Source organism: Prionailurus bengalensis, chromosome E2 (assembly GCF_016509475.1).
Source record: "Prionailurus bengalensis isolate Pbe53 chromosome E2, Fcat_Pben_1.1_paternal_pri, whole genome shotgun sequence".
Classification (NCBI taxonomy): domain Eukaryota; kingdom Metazoa; phylum Chordata; class Mammalia; order Carnivora; family Felidae; genus Prionailurus; species Prionailurus bengalensis.
The window spans coordinates 34,505,483-34,521,587 of record NC_057352.1 but is presented as its reverse complement, the minus strand read 5'-3'; the positions used below and the strand labels follow the sequence as shown (position 1 = coordinate 34,521,587).

Below are 16,105 nucleotides of genomic sequence, written 5' to 3'. Positions count from 1 at the left end.
TGTTATCTCCAAAGTCAAGATGGAGAGAAAAGCACAGAGAAGTTAAGTAATTTGCCCGAGCTCACACAGTCAGAGGTGGAAGCAGGAGGTGTCCTGGTTTGCCTAGATTTATCTTTGTACTTTGCAAATTTCCCTATGCTACGTCGTGGTGTTGAGCTGTTTTTGTTGATTTCAAGGGGCATTCTCTGTGCCTCCCAGACTTGAATGCCTGTTTCCGTCCCCAGATTAGGGAAGTTCTCAGCTATAATTTGTTCAGATAAAACTTCTGCCCCTTTCTCCCCACTCTTCTTCTTCTGGGATTCCTATGATCCAGATACTGTTTCATTTTATGGAGTCACTCAGGTCTCTAAGTCTCTCTTTGTGATCTAAGAATTTCCTCTCCCTCTTTTTTTCAGCTTCATTGTCCCCCATAATTTTATCTCCTGTATCACCTACTCTCTTCTCTGCTTCTTCAATCCTCATTGTGACTGTATCCAGTCAGTTTTGCATCTCAGTTATAGCGTTTTTTATTTCAGCCTGGCTGGTTTTTGGGTCTTTGATCTCCACAGCAAGGGTTTCTCTGGTGTCTGGCTTGCCTGGATTTGAGGGGGTCTCCAGGATGCGGGACTTTCAGCTCTGGGCAAACCGGGACAGGCGGGTCACCTTACTGAGACTTGAACCCAGGTGGGGTGGCTCCTAACCAGGGTCCGTGCCCCTAATCACTTGGCCACGGATGGACAGGTGGAAAACATCAGCTGGAGAGCTCAAGGAGAGCTGCCTGTCAGGGAGGAGACCCTGGGAAATGACAGATCTGAAACCGGAAGAGGTGTCTGGGCAGTGAGGATCCATCCCCTTTGTGGCGTGGGTCAGTTTGAGCGAGTATCTATTTCCAGCGACCAAGCACTTTGATGGCACTCAGAGCCAGGCGAGGAGGTAAAAGGGAGGGCATTCGGCTCACCTGCATCCATCCAGGGATTTCACAGTTTGTGGTCGCAGGAGATGGAGAGGTTCCTGGCCGTGCTCCCGACTCCTCCCCAGCTTCCCCCCTTAACCATTCACCACCACTTACTCCAGCCTCTTCAGCCAGCACTTGCCCTCGAGGACCCCCATCAGCACTCTGGTGCCCTCGACGCCAAATTGATTGTTGGACAAGCTGGAAGGGACCGGGTACGAGGTGAGTGTTCGACGAGCCCCCTGGCTCCTGGAGCTGTCTCATCAGCCCCCTCCGTCTCTCAGTGCCCCCCCTGGAGGGCAGCTCTGGGTCTGCAGATCCTAGACCACCATCTTTGTCCAGGCCCCGCCAGGGCACTGCTGGCTCTAAGGGCCAGACACGGCCATGACAGCTGACCCAGCTGAGAAAGGATGCCTTGGATGAGGGCTGCAAAAGGGGAAGCCGGGGACAAGGGACACACACGCACACACACACGCACACATACACACACACACGTGCAGTGATCCCTTCCACCCCGGAGCCCTCACTGTACCCTGGTACCCACAGCCACCCCAGGCAGAGAAAGAGGATGACCCCTGTTTTACATGAGACAGTCCAAACCCAGAGAGGCACAGTTATTTATTTGTCCAGGGTCACCCTGAGTGAGTGGTAAGTTGGGACCAAGGAGACAGTGCTCAGCTCCCCCAGGCCACACCCAGGGTTGCTGGGCTTCATCGGGGAGCAAAGTGATAGGTGGAGTCCCCCACCCGCCTTATCAGAGCCTCAACTGTCCTCACCACCCTCAGCTGGGTCACCCCTTCCCCCCACCTCCCCACTCCCAGCTCCGTGACTCACTCCAGCTCCTCCAGGTGGAGGCAGTGGCTCAGACCGGATGTCAGGTGGGCCAGGCCCTCGGACCTCACACAGCTGCAGGTCAGCCTGTGGGGGTCAAAGGGCAGCAGGTCAGGTAGGGGCTGTGGGTCTTGAGAACCCCGAATGCCGGTAGCAGAGAGCAAGGAGGAGGGGTGGGGCGGGGGGGAAGGGGCCCTCCTTCCCTTCATAAACCTCCCTGCCACGGAATCATTAAGCTGAGGTATAGCTTGGAGGCAGGAGCATGGACTAGTTGAGCATTTCCCTGAACCATCTTCAGGTAGCAACTTCACAATGTAAGCCACGAAGTCTAGCTAGCTACTATCTTTGACCGTGAGCTCTGCCTCTTTAGTTCAACAGCAAAAGCGAGTAGCAAGTACTGGAGAGGTGTTAAAGATGCCCTGGCACCAAACGGACACCTTCTCCTTGATGCAATCAGTTGGATTCAAAGAGAACGAAAAGTTAGAAAAGCTCCATTTTGCAACCATCATACTGATACTTGACCCAGGCAAGAATTATCAATGGAGGTTGAAATCTGTAGATTTCAGATGGAAATGTGAGGAAGGACAGGATGTTTACACAGCCTTAAAGTATCGCCCTACAAGATACAGGTTAATTAGAAAGGGGAAAACAGTCGCCTTGCAAGGGAAGAAACCTGGCAGACACCAGCTTAACCAGGTGATCCCAGTTACCCGTCACCAGTCAGGGGACAAAGAGACAACATGTGCCTCCAGGGAAAAACGCAACATCACCTCTGTGATATTTCTGTTCCACCCGCAGGACATACATCTAAACATGAGGAAACATCAAAGCCAAATGGAAGGACGTTTTCCAAAATCACTGGCATGTAAATGTCATGACAATATCATGCGCGACAAAGAAGGCCTAAGGACCCTTCCAGATTGTCAACTAGTGTTGGCAAATAACAACTAAGTGCAGTGTGTGATCCTCGGTGAAATCCAGGACTAGGAAAAAAACGCAACAAACAACATTATGGGGACATTTGGCAAAATGGGCACAAAAACGGTAGTTCTGATAACAAGCATGTGCCAATGTTACATTTCCTGCATTTTACACTTTTACTGGGTCATGGGAGAGCATGTTCTTGTTCTTAGGAGATTCCCTGAAATAGTAAGGGGGGAAGGGGCAGGTTTATGCCACTGCTTCCAAATGGCTCAGAAAAAAGAGAGAGGGAGAGAGGAGAAGAGCAGAGAGGAGGGATGAGGAAGGAGGGAGGAAGGGAAAAAGAGCAAAGGTGAAAAAATATTGACAAGGGGTGAATTTGGGAAAATGGTATATGGAACCGCTTCTCGGTCTTTTATTAGTTTGCGATTATTTCAAATAGGAAAGAAAAAGAAAAAGAAAAAGAAAAAGCATCGGAAAGGAAATCATTCTCTGCCATACGGCCATGTGGATGACCACACACCTTGACTTTCCAGAGCCACGGAGTGGTCCCAGCCCCCAGGGCGGGGGGCGCAGAGTTAGTTCCTCTGAGCCCAGGGCTGGGGAGGGCGGGAAGTGCGGGGGCAGAGCAAGGGGGCGCAAGGGGGCGCGTGAACATCTTGTCTGCATACCGGAATGTCTTCAGCTCAGAGAGGGACGGCAGGAGGCTCTGCAGCAGCAGGGAGCTGGTGTCGCAGAGGTTCACCTGGGACAAGCTGAAAAGGCACAAGCATATTCTGGAGGATTTCAGGTGGGATGCTCCTCAGGGAGCATCCATCACATAGAGATGGGGAGGCCAAGAGGGGGAAAAGAGCCACCCAAGAGTTCCCAGTGGGGGCACCTAAGCCACCCCGGAGCTCTCCTCAACTGGCCAAGTATGATTCTCTCCTGCTTGGGGAAGCAAGAAGGCCACGGAAAGCAGTGCTGCCCCAGGCTCGGCTCCTCCCCATCACAGACTGGCCAGCCTCTCCCATGTGGCCTGGACTGGGTTCGGGGGTGACCAGAGACCTCGGGACCCTAGGAGGTGTTTCAGGGTTCTGACCTGAGCTGCCGCAGCCTGGCACATGTCTCCATCAGCTGCCAGACAAGAAGATTGTGGTGGGTCCCAAGGTCACAATGAGCCAACCTGGAGGTAGATAGGGAGGCAGCAGTTTCTGAACACCTGGGTTACTACTGGGGACTCAGTCCCTGCCTACATGGAGCTTTCCTTTGAGGGATAAATAAATGCTAATGAAATGAAGTCCCACAACTTTCTATTCATTTATGGGAAGTGCTATGAAGGAGAGGTCCAGATGGGGCAGCTGGTGTGGCTGTGCAGGTTGTTCACCGCACAAGGGGACCCAGCCAAGAAGGTGAGCTGGGGCCGAGTTCCAGCTATGATCTATTTCCCAGAATGTACACGTGCAAGGCTGTGCATTCACCTAAAAGGGGTGATGTTTTAGTTTCCAAAATGTGCTGCATGGATTCGGGGTGCTGTGAATCCAAGCATCTGTAGGAGTGGATCACGGGAGAACCTGATTCTTTCTGGGGGTTCAGAGGGGCCTTCCTGAAGCAGTGGTGTTTAAGCTGAGACCTGGAGAATGGGGTGTGGGGGCGGGTAGCCAGGTGAATCAGAAGGAAGAGGGTAGGGGGAGAGAGAACATTCTGGTCCAGGAACAGCCTGTGCAAAGGCCCTGAGGTCAAAGGGAGCAAGGTGGTGTTGGCGGAAGTGAAAGATGGTGGGGGTGACTGGAGCTGAGACTAAGATCTGGGGTGGGGATGGAGAGCATGGAGAGGCAGGTTGGGCCGGCTTTCACTGGCCACCTAGACACTTTGGACATCAAAGGACTCTGAGCGACGCATGAGAAATATTGATCAGAAGCAGCAGGTGCCCCCACCCCTACCCCACCGCCGGCTACTGGTCTGGGGGTCCCGGTACTAGGTCCCACCTGAGGGCCACGGCCTCTGGGTTCTCCTGGCGGGGAAACTCCAGCTGGAGACAGAGTTGCTGCTGGGCCTCGGCAATGCTGAGGAGGGAAGGGGTAGCCAGCGTGAGGGCTGCAGCTGTCTCCCCTGGAGGCTGAGCTCCGGACTGAGGCTGCCAATCGACTGACTCTAAGCTCCCAGACCCGGTAGGGACCAGACTCGGGGCAGCGGGACCCCACAGCCTCTGCTCTTAGCTGCCCTGTGTCATCTCTGTGGCCTCCGGTCATAGAGCCACACTGCACGTTACTGTCATCCAGGGGCCGCTACCAGGCAAGCGGCACGGCCTCCTGGCCGTGCACCCCCGCGATCCAACGGCTCTTTGCATCCGCGGCTGCCTTCCTCTTTCTGGCACGGTGGCCTCATTACTGCATAAGTCACGACACGTGAGTGTAGCCCCTGCCATCTTGGGGATCCAGAGAATTTGCTAGTGACAGAGCTGTTAGCCCACAGACCAAGAGACCAATGTCTAGGGTACGGATGGTCCCAACAGTCTTGAAAAGATGAAACATCCAGAGCAGCCTCCTCCCTCGACTCACCTGATTTCCGTGATGTTGCCTGAGGCCTGGGTGCAAACTTCCAGCAGGGCGAGGACCCCGGCTTTGCCTACCCATGGTTCCTCCACCCTGTCACAGAAGCAGAAGGAGATAAAGGTCCCCCAGGCTGAGCAGGGGAGGGCGTGGGAGGAGGACCAAGGAGGCTTTTTGGTTTGACTTATTTAAAAACTATGAAATTACACAACCACGCACAAACATAAAACAGGAAATTAACATCATCCTTGTTCCGACAGTTACTGTAACAATCCTAACAGAAAATATTCTTTTTTAAACAATAGTTTTAGACTTAAGGAAAGGCCTAGATAGCATTATGTGGCAAAGATAAGGAAATAAAATTGTATATAAAACATCTCAATTTGTATTTAAAAAAAAGAAGGGGTGCCTGGGTGGCTCAGTTGGTTAAGCATCTGACTTTGGCTCAGGTCATGATCTTGGGGTTCATGAATTTGAGACCAACGTCGGGTTCTGTGCTGACAGCTCAGAGCCTGGAGCCTGCTTCTGATTCTATCTTTGTCTCTGTCTCTGTCTCTCTCAAAAACAAATAAACATTAAAAACATTTTTTTATGTTTATTCATTTTTTTTGAAAGACAGAGAGAGACAGAGCACAAGCAGGGGTGGGGCAGAGAGAGAGGGGGCAGAGGACACAGAATCGGAAGCAGGCTCCAGGCTCTGAGCTGTCAGCACAGAGCCCGACATGGGGATGGAACTCACGAACTGTGAGATCATGACCTGACCCGAAGTTGGATGCTCAACCGACTGAGCCACCCAGGCGCCCCAAAATAAATAAACATTTAAGGAAAAAATTTAACAAGGAAAAATATGAGAGGGAAGAAAACATGGAGAGAAACAGAGAGACAGAGATACAAGAAAAATATATTAAATGCTAAGGCTGGTTGTTTAGACGGTAGAATTCTCACAAATGGTTTTTCCCCTTTTTCCTTAGTTTCCAATATTTTCCAGACTTTCTACAATGTGCATGCACTAATTTAGAAGCAGAAAAAAAAAAGAGTTGTTTAAAATATTTCTGCTTTTGAAGTTATGTTGAATTTTTTTTCAAAGTACTATTTTCTTATGTTCATCTGGATTTTCCACAAATCTCTACGAGTATGTGTTATTTTTAGGGAACGGAAAGTTTTCATTTAAAGCATTATTTTGGGTGCTCCAGCAATTCTGGGTATATACCCAAAAGAATTGAAAGCAGAGATACAAAGAGAGATTTGTACACTCATGTTCACAGTGACTAACACAGTCACTGTACTGGCCACAGTCACTGTGGCCAAAGGGTGGAACAGCCCAAGTGTCCACGGACGGATGAATGGATAGATAAACAAGATGTGGTGTGTCCCTACAATGGAACATCAGCCAGCCTTTTAAAGGAAGGAAATTAATGGGGAGTCTGGGTGGCTCTGTCAGTTGAGAGTCCTACTTCAGCTCAGGTCATGATCTCGCGGTTCGTGAGTTCGAGCCCCGCGTCGGGCTCTGTGCTGACAGCTCGGGGTCTGGAGCCTGCTTCGGATTCTGCGTCTCCCTCTCTCTCTGGCCCCCACCCCCACTCACGCTGTCTCTCTCTCTCTCTCTCTCCCTCAAAAATAAACATTGACAAAATTTTTTAAATAAAATAAAAGGGGGGCGCCTGGGTGGTGCAGTCGGTGAAGCGTCCGACTTCAGCCAGGTCACGATCTCGCGGTCCGTGAGTTCGAGCCCCGCGTCGGGCTCTGGGCTGATGGCTCAGAGCCTGGAGCCTGTCTCCGATTCTGTGTCTCCCTCTCTCTCTGCCCCTCCCCCGTTCATGCTCTGTCTCTCTCTGTCCCAAAAATAAATAAATGTTGAAAAAAAAATTAAAAAATAAATAAATAAAATAAAATAAAAGGAGGAAAAGTCTGACATGTGCTACAATATGGATGAACCCTGAGGATCCTGCGCTGAGTGAAATCAGCCAGTCACAAAAAAGACAAATACTGTACAATTCCACTTATAGGAGGGACCTAGAGCGGTCGAATCCATAGATTCAGAAGGTAGAATGGTAGTTGCCAGGGGCTGGGGAAGGGGGAAATGGGGATTTGTTCAAGGGGCATGAAATTGCAGTTTTTCAACCAAAGAGGTGGGGTTGAACAACAACCTGAGTGTACTTAACGCTCCTGAACTGTACCCTTAAAAATGGTTAAGGTGGTAAATTTCACGTTATGCATATTGTACTGTAATGAAACAAGGAGGTTATTTCGGGGAACAACCAGACTCACACGCCTCATCACTGGCTGTGCTGAGAGGTGCACAGCACTGGCCACAAAGGAAGTTTTTTGGACACAAAAATGCAGCTGAATCTCACGGAGCCTCTTCTGATGTAACTTCCATTCCAGGAAAGTCAGGGATTTAGAGGAACAAACACAGTGACGTCACAGAGCCGGCAAGGGAGTCTATAGCACACGGCCGGTTTTGTCCACAGGTCACCCGCATAAAAGAGGAAAGTGGGGAAGGGGATACAGATTAAGAGTCCTAAGAGCCCCCCATGCCAACACGGACCTTGCCTGGATCATGGGTCCAACGAGCCAGCTGCCCCATTTGGGGACGATGGGAATTTTCAGACCGGATTGGGTAATCACGACACTAGGAACTGCCACTGACTTTCCTGGGTGTCCTAATTCAACCGTGATTATGTACAAAATGTCCTCATATTTAAAGATCCATGGTGAAATACTTAGGAGTAATATTTTTTTTTAATTTTTTTTTAACGTTTATTTATTTTTGGGACAGAGAGAGACAGAGCATGAACAGGGGAGGGGCAGAGAGAGAGAGAGGGAGACCCAGAATCGGAAACAGGCTCCAGGCTCTGAGCCATCAGCCCAGAGCCTGACGCGGGGCTCGAACTCACGGACCGCGAGATCGTGACCTGGCTGAAGTCGGACGCTTAACCGACTGAGCCACCCAGGCGCCCCAGGAATAATATTTTATGGGCTCTATGGCTTATTTGGAAACACTGTAGCCAGAAAAACAAAGCTAAGATATGAAACAAATATAGAGAACCCTGAACATCTGTCAAGCCCAGGTGATAAGAATATGGGTCTTCAAAATTAGTCTACTTTTTAGTATCTTCAATGCTTTTCTGAAAGTTTTAAAATGATCATAGCAAACATGCACACATGGTATTTGTTACATATTATTATTTTTAAAATTTTTAATGTTTATTTATTTTTGTGAGAGAGACAGAGCGTGAGCAGGGGAGGGGCAGAGAGAGAGAGAGAGGGAGACGCAGAATCCGAAGCAGGCTCCAGGCTCCGAGCTGTCAGCACAGAGCCCCACGCGGGGCCTCGACCACGAGATCGTGACCTGAGCCGAAATCGGATGCCTAACCAACTGAGCCACCCCGGCACCCTGTTATATCTTAGTTTTTACCTCAGTTGGGTGTCCTTGGGGGTTTCCTTTTTTTCTTATGTTTCGAAGCATAGGCCCCACCTCAAGGAGGGCGGCTTCTCTGTGTGCTAAGGGGGTTTCTGGGACCACTGTCAGGATATCAGTGGTGGGGTTTGGGTGCAGGAAATGGCTGGGGCCACAATCCCGGGGGACCCATCCTCCAGTAGCCACCCTGACCCCATCCACGTCACAGCCCCCTCCCAGGGCCACAAAGGAAGACAATACCTGAGATTGAACAGTCCCACGGGCCACCTCACCAGACTCAGGAGAACAGTCAGCTGCTTCAGGCCCAGGCAGCACTGGGTCAGCCTGGGGACAGAGGTCCATTACTGGGGTGGCTCTCACAGGGAGTCCCTATCCCTTCACTTCCCTTGTGCCGGGTCACTCACGTGAGCGCTGTCGGCTTCAGGGCCTGGTTCAGGCCGGTGGCCAGCCTGGGCACGTGCTCTGGCCTGAAACTGCACTGGCTCAGCCTGAGGGCAGAGGGGAAGGGGCAGAGCCCAGGTGAGGCCTGTGGGAGCTTGTTGTCCTGCTTTCTCCTGTCTGCCCCAGGGTCTATCGGGAGCCCCACCCTGAGTGCAAAGGCCTGGAAGCCAGGCCTCAGAACGGGCCAAAGGGGCAGTTCTTGCTCTGGGAGCTTCCCATCTCCTGGGAGAGATCACCACCCCCACCCCGACCCCGCCAAGAAGGGGCCGGGAGTGTCACTCATTGAGCCCTGACTATATGCCAAGCCGTGTGCCCGCCTCTGGGTACACCGGGTAAGCTCGCCTTACGTGCAGCATCTCGCACAATTCCAAGCACATCGTTTACAGGCAAAGAAACCAACTAACCCGGGGCGCACAGCTGGTGAGCGGTGAGGGCAGAATCGGGTCGCAGTCCGGGTCAGCCTGACTCCAGACCCCAAGCCTACCTACCGCTGCAGCCCTACTCCCCAGTACGGCTTTACTCCGGGCTCCCTTGGAGGGAGGAGGCCTGGGACTCTGGGGGGGGGGGGCCCACCCTCCTGGCACTCTGGCCCTGGGTGGCCCAGGGCAGTTCACTCCCAAGGGACAACAACGAGGCTTCCACGAGAGGCTGACATCAGCTGCACGTTAAAGGACAGGAGGAACTTTATCTCAGAAACCACAGGGAAGAGAGTGTCAGGCTGAGTGCCCCCTGGGAAGGAAGCTTCAGCGGGCCATGTGTGCTCTGAACAAGGAGTGAAGGTCCCGTGGGCTGAATGTGTGGGTGCATGTGTGTGTGTGTGTGTGTGTGTGTGTGTGTGTGTGTGTGTGTGGTGTGAGTGTGGTGTATATGTGTGTGATATTGGGGGGCGAGGAGGAACACAGTAGGAAGTGGCAGCTAGATCAGACTGTGAGGAAAAGGTCAAGCTGAACAACTTGAACCCTATTCTAGGGACACTGGGAGCCACCAAAGGGCTTGGCATGATGGAAAGGGCACAGTCCGACGTGTGCTGGGAGATCCCTCTGGCTGCTGGGAAGTGAATGGATTGGGGGAGGCCTGGCCAGAGGCCGTGGACCGGTTCAGAGGCCATGATCACAGCTGAAGAAAGACATATAGGGGAAGTGACCCAAGACAGTGGTGGTGAGGCCGAGAGGGAGTGAGCCCAAGGCTACTGGTGAGTAATAACAACTGATACGGCACTCGCGAGCCAGGCCCTTTCCGAGCACTTTACGCTTATCAACTCATCTAATACTCATAATAACCCCAAGGGTCTGTCTTACTATTATTCCCATCTTACAGATGAGGGACTGAAACAGAGAGGTTAAGTCACTTGTTCAAGGTCACCTGGCTGGGATTTACCCTCAGGTGGCTCCAGAGTCTGAGTTCTTAACCACGATACTCAGAAGCTTCCAGACTTAAGACATGGCTAAGAGGCACAAATACAACGCCAAGGTCTGGCTGCAAGGACTGGAGGTGTGGGGGGCCTGGGGGCAGATCTGGGGGAGGCAAACCCAAGCCCTGAGCATGACGCTGGGTGTCTGACGGAGGAAAGGGCCCAGCGAAGGAGGCATGGAGGCTGCCACGGGGTCAGCCTCTTCTTCCCCATTCCCTCCCCTTTATCCTCACCCCAGACCAGGAATTACCGTAATGTCTTCCCGGCCTCCTCCTGTCGGGAGAAGTGGATCCAGAAGCTTTGCTCAGAGCCCAGGCTGCAGAGAGAAGGGTGTGGGAGGCCCAGCATCCTGAGACCCAGACACCAGGGGGTACACCAGGGAAGGGGGCTGGGCCCGCAGGGGGAAGGCAGACCAGAGGAGACCCCCAACCCACTCTGTGAGGGACACTGAAGCCCGGCCTTCTCCATCCTGTGACCTCCCTGGTCCCTATGTCACGCAGGCCTCAGAGGATGGAAACTATGATCCCCCATTCAGTGAACGCTGAAAGGGGCACAAGTTGCCCCAAGTCAGACAGAGGGCTGCTAAGCGTGGGACCTTTGCTTCTCCCCCACCATCAGCAAGTGGCACCAATATCTTACTTCACGGAGGCCTCCCGGACACGTGGGCAGGAGGGGAGAGTCTTCACCAGGCACAGAGCACCTTCCACGGAGATGCTGTTGTGACTCAGACTGGAAGAGGAATGAGGCTCAGGATGGGGGCGCACCTCAGGGCAGCCCTGCCCAGCCCCCCTGTCTCCTCTCTTCCAGCTGTCATCTCTGGGAGGAGAGTCCTTAATGTCCAGATGCAGACTCTGAGGTCCAGAGAGAGGCCAGAGGGGCACTATCCCTGGCGGGTCAGACACCGGGCCCTGAGTCCTCAGGAGTTGGGGCTGACACAGGGTCCTTGTGGTCTGAGACAGGGCTGATGAGGCCAGGCCGGCAGCTCCAGCCCCAGGGGCTCAGGGAAACCCAGAGCCCAGCTCAGCTGCCTAGCGACCTACTGTGTCTGGCCACCACTCTGTGAGTCACTGGGGTATCGGCTGAGAGTGTGGGTGACTTCCTAGGGGCCCTCCCTGCTGTGGGAACATCTCCAAATCTGTGTCCCGTAGAGTTAGTCAAGGGGAGCTGCAGGGACAGGATGGACCAGAGCCAGGACAGCTGGTGTCCTGCATCAGCTGGTTAGAGACAAACAGTCACTTCCCTGTCCCAAAGTCAGCTTGGGTCACCACGCTTTAGTTACAGCTTCTCCTGGATGCCTGGTGGGGGCTCTGCCTATGGTGGGCAATGAGGGAGAGAGGGGCGGGTATGGGGCTGTCCCCCAGGCTGCTCATCACTTACTCAAGAGAAGCGGAGATGGGCAACTGAGGCAGACATTCCAGTAGGCACTGGAGCCCGTCATCACCCAGCAGGTTTGCAGAGAGGCTGCGAGAGTCAGGAAGAAGTCGGTGGTGGTCAGATGCGCCCCCTCGGCCCGGGCCTTTCTCTTCACGGTTACTATCACTGCTACCCAACCCACACAGGACTGCTTCCGTGCCAAGGTCACCATCATGCTGTCGCTGTGGCGGGACAGCACCATGCCCACCTCCATCACACCATCATCTCTGGCACCCCCTGCACAATCGCCCAGCACACAACAGCTCCTGCACTGCCCACTACTGCCCCTTGACCAGCACCGCAGGCTGGGGTCACCTCACCTACTGGGGCCCCCGGGCCTCCAGCAGGCTCCCCGGAGTTAGAGAAAAATGAACTTGCCTTCACTGTGCCCTTGGCCCACATCAGTTGAGAAACACAACTTTTGCACAAGAGTAAATTCAGGAAAAAGAAAGATGTTTGGAGCCTGCGTTTACCCAGGAGATTTCTTCTTTTAATTCGGGAATGTAATATCGGAAATTGCACTTGAATACTTTATTTGCCCTCACTGAAGCAAGCCTCCTATGGTTTTAGCTACGGTTGCAGGAACAGTATGATTAGCAGGCCTGGAATATCTGATTCTTGTCTTGCATCTTTGAACTCATTTTGTCCCTGATGATGACTCTTTTGAGGCTTGTCTTTTTCGGAGAGACTTTAAAAATTAAAACTCGGTGTGTCTCATAAAGCCACTTGATAAAGTAATCTTTACAATTAGAAAAATTTCCCTCTACAATGAAAAACAGGAAAACTCAAAGCTGTACTGCTGATTTACCCAATATGTGATTTCCACCAGCCCCATTTCTCTTGGCCACATCACAATAGGAATTTAAAGTGTGTGTGTGTGTGTGTGTGTGTGTGTGTGTGTGTGTGTGCGCGTGCGCGCACATGTGCTTTTGGACAGCTCTCTTTATGTCCCACTGGTCCTAAGCTGGACGCCTAGCAGTTGTGAGCAAAGACTGCATCATCCTAGCTATGTGACCTTGGCAAGTCCTTAAATCCTCCCTGAACCTCAGTTCTCTCATCTATAAAATAGGGGACAATAGCACCTAGGGTTTGGGGAGGGTAAAAAGAATATGTAAAGCACTTAGCACAGTGGAGAAAGTGCTCAGGAGGTGTTACCGATTTTAATTTTTCTACCCATCTGGGGGTTGTGCTACTTGGGCACCCAAGACAGGTCATACAGGTGCCACCTCTCAACAATATAAGGGCCCATGAGGCCTCACCCCAGCTGGCTCCCGGACCCTCCTCAGGCTGAGCCATCTGGTGCCTTTAACCACTTGCCAGGCAGACCAAAGGATCCTTCGTTTTGGTTCCCATCTGCCAGCAGAACTCCAATGTCTTATCATCATGAGGCCAAGGGGCTCTTACAGCCCTGTTCTGAAGAGCTCCCCAAATTAGATCAAGGGGCGCAAGCTGAACTAGCTCCACCATGGCAAGAGTAGGGGGTGGAAGAGATAAACGGGTACAGGGAAATTTTATGAACGTGACCCAGGGTGTGTCCCAGGCATCCCTGATAGCTGGCCCTGAGAGGTGTTGAGTGCATGAACACACACACACACACACACACACACACACACACTCACACACACAGTTTTATTGCCACCCAGGCACGTGCTCCCATGCTCCTCTCCCTCCTCCCCCACCCTCCACTTACTCCAGCTGGTTGAGGTCCTCGCATTTGCTCAGCAACCAGCACAGCGGCTCCACATGCTCCCGACTGAGGGCACAGTCCATGAACCTGCTGGAGGAGGGGGAGCAAGCCTGAGGAGGGGGGCACTGAGCCGCTCACATCTGCTCTGCCCTGACTCATCCTGGGTGTGGCCTCTGAGTTCCCACGGGGCCTCACCCAAGGTTGGATTCTCTGGAACTGTCCATCATCCACCACTTCTGCCTGGCTCACAGCAGAGCTCACCTGGCGCCCACAGGCTCCCTCTGGGGAGGTGGCTGTTGGAGCGTGGTCCCTGACCAACCACACCCGCAACACTTGGGAACTTGTCCAGATGCAAATTCTAGGAAACCAGCCCAGACCCACTGAACCAGAAATCGTAGAGGCAAGGATCTCCCGGTGGCTCTGATTCAACCTCAAGTTGGAGAACTACAGCTCTTGGGGTCCTGTTAATGACCAGATGTGCAGGGTGGGGCGGAGGAGAAGTGGGGGCGGGGGGAACGTCTGCTCTTGCCTTTGATATTGGAATTAAGGTGAAGAGAACTCAGAGGTACAAACTCCCAGTTATTGAAATAAATAAGAATAAATAAGTCAAGAGGATGAAAAGTACGGCATAGGGAATATAGTTAGTAATGTTGTATGGTGACAGATGGTGACCATACTTATCACGGGGAGGACTGCCTAATGTACAGAGTCATTGAATCCCTAGGTTGTACACCTGAAACTAATACAACACTGTAGGTCAACTATACTTTAATTAAAAAATGAATAAATAAATGAGACTACACAAAAAGGTAAATGAAGGATCTGTAACCAGCCAGCAACTTAAAAAAAAAAAGAAACCAAAAAAAAAAAAAAAAAAAAAAGAAAAGAAAAGAAAAGAAAAGGAGGAAGCATCTTAAAACAAGAAAGTACCTAAAATCAATATCTCAAATTTTTATCACTGGTCCTGCCCTTCATGATCTTTTCCCTGTTCCTAAATTCCTTATTATAGTATTATTCACTTCCGATTTTTAAATCAGCTCATTCTTTTGACTAGACGCATTTATTATAATAGGAAACCCTGTTATCATTCACTCAAATGGAAACATTACACGTGGTGCCACAAACAGACCATAAGCACAAGAATGCATGAAATGAGAGCAAAATAGCATCATTAAATTTGAGCCAGAATTTCCTGGACGAGGGCTCTCTCTCTCTCTTCTTACTAAAAAGGGGGCTCAGCAAGCATTAGAGTCAGGCCACTGCCCAAGCTCGACTTCCTCTTGGCCTTAATCACATCGAGAGTCAACAAGGGAATAGTGACCTCATTGAGGGGCTCAGTGATGATGAACTACTCTGCTAGCTGCCCCGCCCCCTAGAAAACCATCCCATCCTGTCTCTGTTCTACATTTTGGAAACCGCTGACTTAGAAGCTATCAAGGCATTCTAGAAGTCAGGGTCGTGTTGGGCTAGATCAGGACGTGGAAAACTACGGCCCAAGGCCACCTGCGTCTTGCAAGCTAAGAATAATGTTTCCGTTTGCAAATCGTTGAGTAAAAAAACCAAAAGAAGAATATTTCCTGACACAAAATACACGAGACGCAAGTCTCAGGGTCTGTAAACGATAGAGGAGTTTTCTGGCACGCAGGCATGTGCCCTGGTTTACATATTGTCTCCGCTGCTTTCAAGCTACAAAGGCAGGGTCAAGTAGCTGTCGCAGAGATTGTGTGGCCTGCAGAAACCCAAAGTCTTTACAATCTTAACTTTTTACAGGAAAAATCTGTCCATCGCTGGGCTAGGAGCACTGCAGACCTTCTCGGGTTCGAATCCCGACTGCCCCCTACTGCCAACTGACCACGGCTGTGAGGCTTACAGGGCAGTAATGTGCAAAAGGCTATAGAATGGCACCCTGCAGATATTCAACGTATCTTGATTCTTCTATTTATTGTCACTTCACGAGTGGGGAGGCTGGGGCCCACAGGAGAAGGGTCCGGTCCAAGATCTCTCGGTGAGCCAGTGGCATCAGCTACCAGAAACATGATTTCTGCACTTGAAGGCTGTCCTCTTGCCTCGTCATCCTGCCTCTGGCGCAGCACCTCCTCCCTCTGACCCAGGCAACCACAGAGCACTTGTCCAGGAGTCAGCAGGGGAAGGACACTCGCATCTGTAAGTGCTTCACGCTTTACACACTGTCTCAGTTAATCCTTGCAAACATCCTGGCAGTTCCTTTGCAGCTGCGGAAGCTGGGCATCACAGAGGTTAAGGAGCTTGCCCATGGCACCAGGCCCTGTGGAGCTGCGATTTAAAGCCTGGTGGGCAGGTTAGGAAGTACTTTTCCTTGGACCAGGCCCCTGAGCTCTGGTGTAGTCTGACAGGTACTCCTTATTTGCCTTTGATAAAGCTTGGTCCTCTCTGGCCCTCTGCTTCTCTATGTCAGAGGAAACAAGCCTCCTTGCAGGGGCCTTTCAAGGGGATGCTCTACAGCTGGCAATCTGTACCCAGTTCTGGGCATCCAGGAGGC

At 51.7% G+C, this 16,105-nt stretch overlaps 1 protein-coding gene across 7 annotated transcripts in view; it reads right to left on the bottom strand.

Annotated features, from left to right (window-relative positions):
* The window catches only part of NLRC5 (NLR family CARD domain containing 5), an 87,689-nt gene that overhangs the window by 8,992 nt on the left and 62,592 nt on the right, over window positions 1-16,105 (bottom strand). For 4 of the 7 annotated variants that reach the window (XM_043599253.1, XM_043599256.1, XM_043599257.1 and 1 more), the window contains exons 28-39: window positions 13,591-13,677; window positions 11,865-11,948; window positions 11,127-11,216; window positions 10,738-10,803; window positions 9,040-9,123; window positions 8,876-8,959; window positions 5,224-5,310; window positions 4,651-4,728; window positions 3,765-3,848; window positions 3,355-3,438; window positions 1,766-1,849; window positions 1,049-1,132 (exon numbers count right to left, since the gene is read on the bottom strand). In XM_043599253.1, coding sequence (XP_043455188.1) covers window positions 1,049-1,132; window positions 1,766-1,849; window positions 3,355-3,438; window positions 3,765-3,848; window positions 4,651-4,728; window positions 5,224-5,310; window positions 8,876-8,959; window positions 9,040-9,123; window positions 10,738-10,803; window positions 11,127-11,216; window positions 11,865-11,948; window positions 13,591-13,677 — 996 coding nt within the window. The remainder of the gene's footprint in view (window positions 1-1,048; window positions 1,133-1,765; window positions 1,850-3,354; window positions 3,439-3,764; window positions 3,849-4,650; window positions 4,729-5,223; window positions 5,311-8,875; window positions 8,960-9,039; window positions 9,124-10,737; window positions 10,804-11,126; window positions 11,217-11,864; window positions 11,949-13,590; window positions 13,678-16,105) is intronic. The other 3 variants (XM_043599254.1, XM_043599260.1, XM_043599259.1) reach the window with 1 other exon arrangement.